At 42.9% G+C, this 14,760-nt stretch overlaps 1 protein-coding gene across 1 annotated transcript; it reads right to left on the bottom strand.

The window, feature by feature from the left end:
• Positions 1-645: 645 nt before the first annotated feature.
• LOC311510779 (uncharacterized protein) lies at positions 646-11,521 on the bottom strand. Its single transcript, XM_084610756.1, has 9 exons — positions 10,812-11,521; positions 8,899-9,110; positions 7,485-7,545; positions 6,208-6,303; positions 4,990-5,154; positions 4,268-4,393; positions 3,274-3,494; positions 2,697-2,725; positions 646-2,602 (listed from the first exon to the last, which is right to left on the bottom strand). The coding sequence occupies exons 1-9, from the start codon at positions 11,427-11,429 to the stop codon at positions 1,419-1,421; spliced, it is 2,712 nt and encodes a 903-aa protein (XP_084466882.1). The 5' UTR covers positions 11,430-11,521; the 3' UTR covers positions 646-1,418.
• Positions 11,522-14,760: the final 3,239 nt, after the last annotated feature.

Below are 14,760 nucleotides of genomic sequence, written 5' to 3'. Positions count from 1 at the left end.
TGACCTTCTGGGGTCCCTTCCAATCCTGATATTCTATGATTCTATGATTCCATCTTGCAAGAAATGACCTAGATGCCTGATTCCAGGAGACGGGTTCCCCTTTGTGACTCACAAGCAGAGACAGGAGCCTCCCTGCAGCCTGGACATAGTTGCCTATCTCTGAGAGAGGGGCAGGGCTTAGGACATACCCCTCTGGTTGGCATCGCCCATTGGCTAGCTTAGGCAACTCCCGGCCTAGCATGCTGGCTTTTGTGGCTCCTGGTCCTAGGCGCCTAGCTCATTCATTGTATAGGGAGCTGGGCACCTCACTCGGGCTTTGTGGATCATGTGGTTCCAGTGATTTTCTAGGTACCTAGAAGTTAGGCGTTGCAATGTTCAAGTCCTCTTATGGATCTGGGCCTTAGGATCTGGGGGGAGATTTTCTAAGAGACATATAATGCCCATTAGCTTTTAATGGGGGGTGTCTCTGAAAATCTTCTCCAAAGTCTCGCCAGAAGTCAGACTCCTTAGTCTGAGGTGCTCTTGAAAATGTTTTGCCCTATTTACAAAACAACCCATTTGGGATTTTCTGTATGGCCACGAGCAACTATTAACGTATTTTGAAACCTCAGAGGGGAAGAAAAAACAACCCTTGAGAAACAAAGCTTGAATTATGCATTCAGTTTATTGGAGATACAGCAGAGAGTTTAGAGTGCTCGATAATAAGCAAAGGACAGTCAACGGTGTTCCAACTGTATATACAGAAAAAGCACAAGACCTTTCCATCCAATGTACACTCAGGAATAATAACACAGACATTTAACAGTAGACGAATCACGGACAACGCTTATCGCTGGTGTAATTACAATGAGTTTTAGCAAATGTCACTGTGTGGATGCAGCAAATGTAATGGCAGCGATTATGCAACCTGATCAAAACCAGCTAACCCTCACCCAAAAAATAAAATAAAAATCAATCTGATTCCTGGTGTCATAAGAGAAGCCAAGTGATATCTGCAGTCTGGTCTTGAACGGTTAATGCACTGCTTCCCTGTCTGAAATGCTTCACCATGGGATAAGGAAAATTCTGGGTCCTAATGCTATGTGATCCCGAGTGCAGCTAATGCAAGAAAATCCAGAGTGAGAAGGGCAAAATTATCAGGCAAAAGAGACTGGTTTAATAGCCAAGATAATGCCTATAGACAGCCACAGACTCACTGAACCAAAAAGATAGTATAAACCACTAGGATTAACACTGCGTAAAGCTTCTCTAAAAGGGGCATTCAGAAGAACGTGGTTTCGGATCATACGAATTGCATTGGACACAGGCTTTTCTTTACTGTATGGTTATTGTCAATGACAGATTTTGTGATTCATGTGGCTGTCAGAAGGCAGGAAATATTTTTCATTCCAGCAAAGGAGACTTTTGCGTTTGGACTTTTATCGGATGATCCTTCTGCTTGAAGAGCTGATGGATACCATGCGCGTACCTGAGCTGTATGCACCTCCACTTCCACTGCTGCCTACACCTCCAGAGCTATAAACTCCACCACCAGAGCTGCCTACACCTCCAGAGCTATAAACTCCACCACCAGAGCTGCCTACACCTCCAGAGCTAAAAACTCCACCTCCAGAGCTGCCTACACCTCCAGAGCTATAAACTCCACCACCAGAGCTGCCTACACCTCCAGAGCTATAAACTCCACCACTAGAGCTGCCTACACCTCCAGAGCTGCCTACACCTCCAGAGCTATAAACTCCACCACTAGAGCTGCCTACACCTCCAGAGCTATAAACTCCACCACTAGAGCTGCCTACACCTCCAGAGCTGCCTACACCTCCAGAGCTATAAACTCCACCACTAGAGCTGCCTACACCTCCAGAGCTGCCTACACCTCCAGAGCTATAAACTCCACCACTAGAGCTGCCTACACCTCCAGAGCTATAAACTCCACCACTAGAGCTGCCTACACCTCCAGAGCTGCCTACACCTCCACTGCTATAAACTCCACCACTAGAGCTGCCTACACCTCCAGAGCTGCCTACACCTCCACTGCTATAAACTCCACCACTAGAGCTGCCTACACCTCCAGAGCTGCCTACACCTCCAGAGCTGCCTACACCTCCAGAGCTATAATGTTCCCCTGAAGAATGAACTCCACTTGAACTTCCAGAGCTCCCTACTACATCTCCAGAGCTGCAAACTCCAGCCACAGAACTGACGCCACCCGAGGAGTGGTACCCCACATCACCTCCAGCGCTTGCACTCCCGGAGCTCCTCACTCCACCCATGTGACTGCCAACACTCCCGGAACTTGCAAAGCCAGAGCTGAGCACACGTCGGTAGCTGTATCCCCCACTTCCAGAGCTGAATCCTCCCAAGCCATACCCAATTCCACTACTACCTATTCCTCCAGAACTATATCCCCTTCCTGAAGAGCTGACGGCACTCCTGGTGCCATAGCCCCCTCCCATCCTGGAGATGGCTTCTGCACTTCTGGAGCTGAATCCATCACTGGAGGAAAATATTCCAATTCCAGAGTTGAATCCTCCCTTTAGAGGTCCGCAAACACTTCCAAATCCGGCTCGGCAATCCCCGATGGTATGGCCACCACTGACCACAGCTGGGAGAAAACGAGATGTTCAGTCACTTAAACAGCAGCTTTGAAGCTCTTAAAGAAATCTGACAAAAACAAGGTGAATCCTCAGTTTACTTACCAACATTCGTGGGGTGCCCTGTACATATCCTGTGAAGGAAAGAAAAACAATACAGGTAAATGACTTCATATGCATTTAGAAACCTGTAGCCAATGAGACGTCAGGTAAATTTTCAAGCATACCTGGATAATTAGGGGTCTTAAGTCCTATTTTCAAACGTGACCTAGACTGGGATTTTCCAAGGACCTCCAGGTATTTAGGCACCAAAATCCCATTGAAATTCAGTGGGAATTGGGTGCCTCAAGTCTTTTAAGCTGCTTTGAAAATTCCAGCCTTAGGAGCCTAAAGGTCATTGAAAATCAACGGGGCTTAGACTCTTAAGTGCCTACCTCACTTTTGAAAATGGGGCTTAAGCTCCTAAATAGCTTAGATTGAAAATGTTACCCCTACTACCTTTAAAGAACTCATCTCCTTCTCTTAGACAAACTCGTTCTCCGTAAATCAGATAGTGTCCTGAATCCAGATGTTGCAATATTTTTCATTCTCTTTCTTACTTATTATATTAACTTTGTTCCCGTCAAACGCTACTGGGGCTATTTGAAATGTTACCACGCTACAACACATATGATGCACTTACCTGGTTTCTTCTCCTTCCAGCAATGTTCTGTAGGTAGCTATCTCAATATCCAAGGCCAGCTTGACATTGAGCAGCTCGTGGTAGTCCCGCAGCATGCATGCCAATTTGTCCTTGGCCTGCTGCAAGGCGTTCTGCAAATCAATGTGCTTCTCCCTGGCGTCTTTGAGGGCACAGTCGCCTCGCTGCTCAGCGTCAGCAATGGCCGTCTGCAGACAGGCAATCTGTGAAGGGGGGAGGGGGGGAAACCAAAGGGTCATTGTGCAGCTCTTCATCAGAGTTAAGACCATACTGCAAACCTCTTTTCCAAATACCCATTCGAATATTGAAATAGATCCATTTCACATGGGCTTCTCCCACCTGTCTTTTTTCGTCTGCAGCCTACTCTTGCGAGATCAAGTGTTACTAGCAATGAACGCCAACGTTAAGCTTGCAAACTTGAGCATTCATGCAATGCCAGCTTTCAGGTCACAGTCTGTGAGCATTAGCACCAGAAACCTGAAGATGCTAAGCACGCTGCCTGAAACAATGGTGTCCTGATTCCCAGTTAGGCCCCTCAGAGCACCTCTGAGATACCAGTAATAAACAACACCAAGCATCTTGTATGACCTATCACAAGTAAATGGTAAGTAAGTAAAGTAAAGTAAAGCTCAGGTTTCAAATAGCTAACAGAGCAGGTGAGTATATACCAGTCATATTGCTATTGGATTTTAGATCAGGGTCCATGGGTTAGATCCTCTGCTCGTATCAAGGGGTTTAACTCCACTCAAGTCAGTGGAGCTATGCTGAACTCTGCCAGCTGATTCCTGACCCCATATAGACTTGCCAAAGTTGAAATTCACTCCTGTGCAGAGGGTCAACCGTAAGGGATTATTCTGAATTGACACTTAACCGGCCCATAGATCTTGTGCTGTTCCTCCGAACAGCTGTGAATTTTACACCGAGACAAGAGCAATCAAAACAGGAGAAAGCAAACAAACAAACAAATCTGTCCTACCTCTTTCTTCACTTTATCAGTCTCGCCCTGCAGTGTGTGGACCAGCCGTTTCAGCTCTGCTATTTCACCCTGGATATTTTTCAGGTCATCGCAGAATCTGCCTCTGTTGGTGCTCAGCTCCTCAAGCTAGTATTCAGAAATAAGGTAATTGCTATAAATTAAATATCATCCATTCCAAGATAGGCGGCAGCTGCTTTGATTCTCCTAGAAACCTCTGCTCATGGGAAAATACACAGCTGTGATATCAGTATAAACAAGGCAAGGCGTCATCTGGAATTCATAGATGGGCCCAAAGTTAAGTAACTTAGATTGTACACTCTTCGAGACCAGGACTGTCTTTTTGTTTTCGTATAATGGAGTCGATCCATAACTGAGAATTAATAATAATAATAATAAATAATAATAATTAATGAAATATCAAGGTTGGGAAAGAGCATCCCAATTATCGATCATTGCTTTGTACTAAAATGATAGATGTTGTGGATTATTTTTCATAAATATTCCACTTCTAGCTATTGAGTAGATTGTAGAGGTGGATGTTCCATGTGAATCACATCTTCAGAAGATGTGTCACTGCAACTGAGCAGAGTGAAGATGTTTTTTTCAGTATGTATCATATGTTCAGGAGAAAGAAATTATCCCATGCTCATGATTTTCTGGAAGTATTAGAGTGACAAAATTACGGCTTCATCTCCATACACTATAGCTTTGTGATTACTCACTCTAGTTTGGTAGAACGTCTCAGCTTCTCCTTTGCTCTTTTGAGCAATCTCCTCATAACAGCATTTAACACTCTGGATAATGCCACTGAGGTCCAGATCTCGGCTGTTATCCATTTCCAAAACAACAGCGGTATCGCAGAGTTGGCCATCTAGCTGAGCTCGCTCCTGCAAGTTGAATACAGTCTCAGTCAGGTATTGACGTTAGAGCCCCTTCACATACAGATCCCCTCATCCACACTTCCACATGTTCTGTCAAGAAGCATGCCACTCACTGATTTGGCTAAATTCTGACCCTGTAAGTAAAGCCTCAAAGAAGAAAGTTTTCCCTTAACCCAGAAGTAAGGCTTGAGTTACCCCGGTAGCTGGTCTGTTTCCAGCTACTGCAGGGTTTGAGGACTAGCGGATGGAACCTATCTGCCACAGTGTGACTTTCTGATGAAGGATGGAGAAATCCCAGTGTAGAGTTTTACCAAACAATATTGCTACTATAAAGTACCATTTATTTTGCCATTCTTTAGACTTTGAGCTTTGTAAGGCAGTAGCATTGGGCCTGAAACACTGCTATGTTCACCTCGTATCATCGTTTAGTTAAAGTAAATGGAAACTGGGTGTAAAATGCTACCCTCATAATTCAAACTCACTAGGCACAAGGGTAAACGAAGACACAATGTCCAAGGCCGGGGCTGATTGAACATTTTCAGACAAAACTTTTTTCTGACTGAAAATTGGGTTTCTGGCTAAACAAACTTTTTTTAGCAGAGAGTAGCTGTTTCCCATATATATATCTGTTGGAACACTGAAAATCTGAATGTTTTCAGAAGTTTTCCTCCAAACCTTTTTCAATTTGACTGTTTTTGGCTGAGCGTTGTCTGGTTTCCGCTGTTTCAATGAAAAGTCAAAATTTTCCATGCAAAAATAAACCCAATTTCCCAACCAGATGTTGGCAAGGCCGTCTGTCCTGTTGTCTCCAGGCTTGTCTGAAAGCGTGTGGCATTTTTTTAAACATAATCATTCTTATTTATAAAGAAATATCTTGTATATAAAGTGATTTATAATGTTTTCTAGGAGTGGCCACAGGGTGAGAAATTTTATAAAGACAATTATTTTGCCTGTATTAGGCTTCATCGTAACAACTCCTTAATGCAGTTTCAGAAAAGTCATTGACGGCTATTGGTCCCAACGCAACATTAAAGTGGTGAGAATGGGCAGAATACCTACCTCAACGAAGATGCATTTCAGGAACTCAAAGTGTTGCCTCAGCTGCAGCAACTTGGACTCCAGCTCCTCCTTGGTCATGAAGACAGAGTCCACATCCTGAAAAGCAGCCCCAGGCAATCAGAAAGGGTGCTGACCCAAACACTGAGAAACATAGCAACAGCAGCAACGCCCACAGTCGTCTTCGGGTCAGGCTTTTGGAGCAGGATGTCTCAGAGGTGAGGCTTCCTCACGATCCTCTGACGTCTTATGGGGGGAAACTAAATATCTTCCAAATCCATGGAAAGATGATGGTATTTTTTTTTTTTTACAAACAGTATTGGCCTGGTCACACGAAGGCGACTTTACACCAATGTGGCCATATAAAGGGACCTTATATCGAGTGTAAATGTAATTCATTGCCATATTATGGCCCTTTTACACTTTGGTGTAGATAAGAACTACAGGCTCTCTTCTTCCTTGCATCTGAGCCCCTCAAGGAATGCCACCAGGGGATTATTATGGCACCTGCTTCGGTGACACCCAAGTCCCTGCATCACTTAGGGGAGCCCATTGACTGCTCAGGCATCCAGCATGGTCAGAGAATCTATCTGGGTGAGTTCTGCTCTACCATCCCCACTCTTCTTTCCCCAGTCATGCCAGGATGTGGGGAGGGACAAGCTGACATAGAAGCTGCCAGCTCTGAATTTATGGCAGCAAAGAACTTCCCTCCTCAAGAGGAATCTCTGTTGGACCTTTAAGGCCAGAGTCCAGCTCTATCCCATGGTTTATAGAAATGTAGGGCTGGAAAGGTCCCCAAAGGTCATCTAGTAGTTCATCCCTCTGCACTGAGACAGGGCAAAGTATACCTACACGGGATTTAATAAAACCCAGTGCTGATTAGCGATTGTCCAAAACGAACACTGAAAATATGATTTGTCACCTGCTGATTCCAAAGTGGAAGCAAGCAAGAAAAATGGATAGTTTTCCCTTGATGCTTAAAATATACTTCCTTTTTTACCCCAGCGCCAATTGTTCTCCATCAAATGGAGGTGTGAGGAGAACTTTAGGGCAAGGTTTGCCCATTCATTTCCCCAAGTATAATGATTTAAAAAAACTTTCCATTCAGTATGTTATTAAACCCTGTTGCAGATCAGTGACTCAGTGGATTTAAATTGACATAATTCCATTGAAATACAACCATTTCCACTGGTTGAGGATTTGGTCTAGCACTGAATTTAAAGTGAAATGCCCAAAACAGCTAATTTGGTCTTGTTTCATGCTTTCGTAGCCTGACTTACCTTCTTGAGCACCACAAACTCATTCTCTGCATGTGTGCGTTTGTTGATTTCCTCTTCATATCTATGAGAAGAAAGGAGAGCCAAAGTTTGTCTCTGCCGCCTAAGCCACTAGCAAAGACAGGAAGTGCGATACAAACAAAGCCCTTCCCTGTTAATTTTGTACCCCGCTCATTTTTTTATATGATTGTTTCTGACAAAAATACTGATCCGGCCTCAATGTGTTCCTACAGTTTCCCAATAGTCTAACTTCAATAATTTCAGTGGAGTTACACTGATGTCAAACCAGAGTAACACAGAGGTGAATCAGGCCCAACATTTACAAATGGAAAGCTGTATAAATATGTGAGGTGGTCTTCCACATTGTCATGCGTTTGAACTTCTCTTTGTCTTCCTACTTCCATGTAAGTTTGTACTGGGAGGCCCATTTGTGCTTTAGTTTGAGCACTTATGTTAGATTTCCTCATCTCCTTAATCCTTTTTGAAAATCCCAGCCTGAAACAAGACCTGAATCAACCTCTGGCTGGGATGATTTAGTTGGGGATTGGTCCTGCTTTGAGCAGGGGGTTGGACTAGATGACCTCCTGAGGTCCCTTCCAACCCTGATATTCTATGATTCTAAGACATAAATCACATGCAGGGTTTGCGCTGGCCCTCTGCACAGGCGTGATTTTCACCCATAGCAACAAAGAAGTAAAGACTAAAAGAACCATTACTAAACAAGTTAAAGAACTCGGTGTTCCTTGTTAGTGTCTCAACAGTGAGCAGCTAGAGCTGAGACACCTAGATGGTAAGATCTTAGGGGCAGCAATCATCTTTTTAAGAACATAAAAACATAAGGACAGCCATACTGGGTCAGACCAAAGGTCCATCTAGCCCAGTATCCTGTCTTCCGATAGTGGCCAGTGCCAGGTGCTTCAGAGAGAATGAACAGAACAGGTAATCATGAAGTGATCCATCCCCTGTTGCCCATTCCCAGCTTCTGTATTTGAACAGAATAGGATATTGATCTGTGACCAGGGCTCCTAGGCAGCTCTAGCACAATAATAATAATACCTGCAACCCAGATACCTGCTGGGAGGTAGGATGAATGATGTGACACTAAGGAGGAAGGTATACCGAGGAAATGACACAGGCTGAAGTTTTTGTGGGGTTGGCAGCAGCAGTGAAAGTTCAAGTCAAAAATGGCTTTAAGATCTGGTAAAGGATCTGAAGATGAGGTGGAAATAGATGAGCTTGTAGCTCTGATATTGGAGAATAGCTGATGAATGCAGAAACATAACAGGAAAGGAGGGCTTGGTATTTAGATTTTCTTGACCGAAATATGGGTGAGTAGCTCTCCCACTTCCTTTCTAGCATGCACTATGGTTCTTTAGCCCTAGTATACAGCTTTTGTCCATTTCACCGTCTCACTTACTTGCTTTTGTACTCATGGACCAAGTCCTGGACGGCCTTTTCTTCATCTTCCAGTCTCACCCTGTCATGTAACAAACATTCCAGCTGTTTCTTCAGTTGGCAGATGTAATTCTCGAAAATAGGTGCAAGGTCTCTCCTTGCTGGTACAGCATGCTGCTGCAAGAGATCCCATTTGGTTGCCAGCACCTTGTTCTGCTGCTCAAGGCAGCGGACCTGAAAGCCAAATATGCAATATTGTTTTAACTCTTCTAAAGCCTCCATCAAAGACTTTATTTTTCTTCTTCATCATTAGAACTGTAGGAGTTTGGCAACCTTCTTTCACTTAGAAATCTCGATGGGTGGATTATGACGATGCAGCAATGAAAGACATTAAACCTTATTAACTGAGGTCAGTTCTACACTTAAAACATTGCATCGGCACAGCTGCACCACTGTAGCACTTAAGTGAAGACATTGTTATGCTGACAGAAGACCTTCTCCTCTCAGCGTAGTTAATCCACCTCCACAAGAGGTGATAGCTATGTCAACGGGAGAAGCTCTCCCGCCAACATACTGAACAACGTACCTATACCAGTATAGCCCTGTAGTGTAGACCTGGCCTGAGAGAGGAAGTGATTTTTATGGGTAATGCCTCTTTAAATAAAGCCCTGGAGAGAAAAGTTGTCCTTGTAAAGCAGGCAACAACTCGGCCTTTTCATAGATTTATGGATTTGCAAGCCAAAGTGGACCATTAGAACATCGAATCTGACCTCCTGTAAAACACAGGCCATAGCCTTTCACCCACTTACCCCTAGATTGAGCTCAATACTTGTGTCTGACGAAGGTATATCTTCCCAAAAGGCATCCAGTCTTGATTTAAAGACATTTAGAGTTGAAGAATTCACCACTTCCTGTGATAATTTGCTCCAATGGCTAATCGCCCTCACTGTTAAAAATTGGTACCTGATTTCTAATTTGAATTTGTCTGGTGGCAGCTTCCAGCCATCGGTTCTAGTTCTGCCTTTCTCTGCTAGATTATTTTCTCCTTGTGAAGATTCTCATAAACTGTGGTTTAGTCACCTCTTGATTTTCAATGGTAGGAACAAAGAAGCTCCTCTTATGCTTTACTGAATCATTCAAAGAGTGCTCCCAAAAACACCCCAGGGAAAAGAAGACTTGACATTGCTGAGGTTCATCGTGGAAAAGAAAAGAAGCTGAAAAACACAACAACCTAGGCCTTCTTCACCATATGTCACAAAGCAGCAAAAGAGCAGAAATCCTAGTTTGCTGTCACTGTTGTTCCTTTTCAGGTTACTTTAATGCAGCTGATTGCATCCTTAACAATAATAATGAATATTAAATTTGGAATGCATCCAACCTCAAAATAACTACACTAAATCAACGTTACCAAGGTGAGATTCACAGACGTTGAAAAAGAACTACTTTGTTTTCGTTAGACCCCTGTGTATTTCCACATAGTATAGCACATATGCTACTTAAGAGCATAACGTTCCTCCTCTGTCTGCGAGGGCTACTGGTACATACCTAGTTACAAACCATTAAAACACTGTGCTTTGATAGAAATGGTCACTGGGCCTATTCTATTTTAGGATTTTATACTGCTAACCGTCACCATCATGTCTGAGTGGCATTCGATATATCAATTTTTTACTATTGATTCTTTCTCAGCAGAGAACCATTAAGAGATGCTGTGGCTTCCTGGATAGTCTTCTGTCTAGGAAGGAAAGGAATATCAACTAAATTAACCTATCAGATTAATATCAACTTTTCTACACCTTATGGGCCACCAGAAGCCAAGCTAAATGTACCAAAGATGAACACCTCTGACCTCTGGGAAAGCTTGGACTTCCAAGAAGCTCTGTCTTATCTCCATTTTTTAGAACCAAGGAAAAGAAAAGTGCTTTATACTCTCACCTTGTCAATGAAGCAGGCGAACTGGTCATTGAGACATTTTATCTGCTCCTTCTCATGTGCTCGTATTTTATGTTCTTCTGGGTCAACCCCCACAGAGAGAGGCTTCAACAGTTCCGGATGGATGCACACCCCATGGATACTGTCACTTCTACCTGCATGTCCGACGCCATAACGTATACCACTCCCGAATTGGTAGGGGGAGTAACCTCCAAAGCCAGAGGAACCTCTGTAGCCTCCGCTGCCATAGCCTCCGCTGCCATAGCCTCCGCTGCTGTAGACTCCACTGCCGTAGCCTCCACTGCCATAGCCTACATAGCTACCATAACCTGCACCACTGCCAACACCGAAATGGCTGCCAAAGCCCGCACTGCTGCCATACCCTCCACCACCATATGCACCACAGTGTCCAAGACCATAGCCTCCACCATAGGAAATTCTTTGACTTCTACCCAGCTCAAAGAGACTTGTGCTGCCAAAGCCACCGCTTTCACTTCTTCCGGCAGGCCAGGACATGGAGCCTGAGCTGGTTCTACCTCCGCTGAGGCCATAAATGGCAGAAGCCGAAGAGAAGCACCTTCTTCCACCAAGAGAACTGGATGAGAAACACATTCGATTCATGGTGGCTTGCTTGGAGTGAGAATGGAGCAGTATCAGCAAAGCAGTCAGGTGCAAGAGAAGAGCAGAGAGTGAAGGAAAGAGCTTTCCTTTGAATTGAGTTAAGGAACTTCACCTTATATATGTTTCAGGAGCTGCATGGGATGCATAAAATTAATTTATAGATTGTGGGTTTGGTTTGCCTGGCAGCAAGAAATGGCTTATAAAGAAGCTAAACAGAACAAACATTCTATTACACATGAAGTAAATGTGAAATTAAAATATATGCTTTGCTTGCAAGCTTCACTTGCAGGACTTATATTTTAATTAATTAATCTGCTTCCTTAAAGTCTAATTATAGTTTAGCCAAACAAGTCAAGGGACTCCTTGTGGCTTATTTACCTTTGAGTTTCACCATAGGTTTATTTTTTTAATGATATAAGAGAACAGGCTGCAGAATGTTCTTAGTATTGTTTATTCTCACAGTTCCTAGGAGTCCCATTCATGGACCAAGACCCCACTGGGCTAGATGCTCTACAAATGCAGTGCCTACCATGACAGAGTTCTGGTCTATGTTACTGGTCCATTTTTCAGGATCTCTCAAACAGCTGGATTCTGCCGGTAGACACAGTACATCAGAATAAACGAATGGCTAGACTGGGTCAGCCCAAAGGTCCATCTAGCCCTGTATCCTGTCTTCCAACAGTGGCCAATGCCAGGTGCCCCAGAGGGAATGAACAGACCAGGTCCTCATCAAGTGATCCATCTCCTGCTGCCCATTCCCAGCTGCTGGCAAACAGTACAATGATCAACTCATGAGAGAAGTAGCACATCCTTCATGTCAAAGCAGAGTAGTGTGGGGTATTGAATGGATTGTTATAAGCTCTTGCTCTTACACCTCTATGGATGCAACGCAGGACACGTGAAAAAAATTTTGGGCATACCCAGCAAAGCGTGTATAGTCAAACTACATGCCTGGGTGGCAGTTGTCAGGGACAAATCGTGCCTTTTCAGTCTCAATATCTGTATGTAAATTGGCTGGTACACTCCTAGAATTCAAGCAAGTAATTTCTGGAGAAACTCAATACACAAAATGGAATGAAAAATTTTAAACCTGTTGAAAAATTGTATCTGAAACGAATTTTTTTCCTTGACTCTACATGCCACACCCCTTTGATATTAAATTATTGTAAATTTCTTTAATGAGAGGGTTTGTGTCATTCAATTAAAATCCTTAAAGGGACTTTGAATTTTCTGAACAATTCGATGGGTGTGTGTATAGGCAACCAAGACGTGTTATTAAGGAAAAAACATGCACAGAAGGTTTGTACATCCTATCTAGATAATGTAATTATTTTTCCAGTCCTGTAGATCTTGCTATACAAACTTAATCAGCTGGATGAAATTAACTTCAAAAGTATTGAATGTAATTATAATCAAGGGAATTCCTAAGTAGCTGAAGCTCACGTCAGTAACTTGAAAGGGAAAAATTCAGAAACACCTTTGTTTTTTCTACTAGAGCTCTGGCACAATCTTTGCATAGGACTTTTGGGTGCTGACTATGAAAACAGATTGAGGGCAGTCGGTAGAAATGGTACCACCCTGGCTTTGAATCAAAAACAACAGCTGGCCTTTATCTCTAACAAGCTCTGTATCATGCCATCAAACTAGACCTAAAGTGATCAAAAGACTCCCTTTAGAACATAATTCTCTGCATTCCGTGAGCCGGGGGTCTCTACTCCCATAATTCATACCTAGGCTTGGCAGAATCAGTTTTTTTTAAAAAAAATTCAACAGATAATATTGATGGCTATTTTTAAGCTTTTTTACATTTTTATCAATTTAAATTTTCACAGTTGCATGCACTTAAGGATTTTAAGCATGTTTTTCTAGTTTTATCAATGTACACGTTCAGAGTTGTGGGACATGAAGAGGAGGTCAGACAATGGTGGGCTCAGACAATTATTGAATGACCGTATCCATTGAAATTCAAAACGTTAAAGCTTTATAACCATGAAAACACAAACTGTCCCCATCGCCTGTCAAATGATACCAAGTAAACATCCTCCCATCAAACTCCAATAAGTTCTCCCATATCACTTTGCTTACTTCACCTATCTCTATATTTTCATTATTATTGATGGAAATATTTTTGTCAGTTTGTGTGTGCGTGCAGGGAAATCAATGTTTATTGACATTCACCAATAAAAATTGAATCATTCCAAGCCTACTTATACCGTATCTTTCTACACGTGTCACACTCACGCCGTTTTTCACTCTGAGCTGCAAGTTCCCAGTCTATGGTTCAACATTTGATTCCTTCCTCATGAGCCTCTGATTTTAGATTGCTCTGCTGGTACATTAGAGGAAACATATGAAGGCAGTGCTTCTGGGTTTTAACTGCTTTCTCATAAAAGTCAGCTTGAAGTCATGTGATCAAAGCCCTGAGTACTGTGTGAAATATTTGCTGCTTTGAAGTTTATGCAAGGTCAGTTTTTGAAGGATGCATTATAAGAGTGTTTTACATCTATTTATTTATTCTCATACGCTCGGAACTAGTAAAATTCTGAAGCCACATCTTTCTTTAATGTACTTTCTCATTTGCCTCCATGTGTTCTGTATCCTTGCTGACTGGCATCTTTGAAGAACTACAGCACATGTATGATTTTTTTCCCCTCACCATTGGTGCGATGTGAATACCAGGCTGTAAGACTGGTCTTGATTCAGCAAAGCTTTTAAGCATTTACTTAAGTCCATCCTTATTCAGCAAAACATGTAAGTACAGGCTAAACTTAAAGCATGCGCTTGACTCACATTGAGTTCCATAGGAGTTAAGCATGAGTTGAAGTCGTCTGCTGAATAGGGATGGACTCAAGAACTTGCTTAAAGTCAGGCAAATGTTTTAAGTGCTTTGCTGAATTGGAGCCTAAACACTTTAGATAAGCTATTACCAGCAGGAAAGTGGGGTGTGGGGGGAAAGAAAACCTTTTGTAGTGGTAAAAAAACCCATTTTTTCATGGTTTGTGTGTATAAAAAGATCTTCTGTACTTTCCACAGTATGCATCCAATGAAGTGAGCTGTAGCTCACGAAAGGTTTCAGAGTAACAGCCGTGTTAGTCTGTATTCGCAAAAAGAAAAGGAGTACTTGTGGCACCTTAGAGACTAACCAATTTATTTGAGCATGAGCTTTCGTGAGCTACAGCATCCGATGAAGTGAGCTGTAGCTCACGAAAGCTCATGCTCAAATAAATTGGTTAGTCTCTAAGGTGCCACAAGTACTCCTTTTCTTTTTGCGAATACAGACTGACATGGCTGTTACTCTGAAACCAGCCTAAACACTGTTCCCACTGAGGGC

The sequence above is a fragment of the Lepidochelys olivacea genome (assembly GCF_965140295.1).
Source record: "Lepidochelys olivacea isolate rLepOli2 genome assembly, chromosome: 20".
NCBI lineage: Eukaryota > Metazoa > Chordata > Testudines > Cheloniidae > Lepidochelys > Lepidochelys olivacea.
This window is presented reverse-complemented; position numbering and strand designations above follow the sequence as displayed.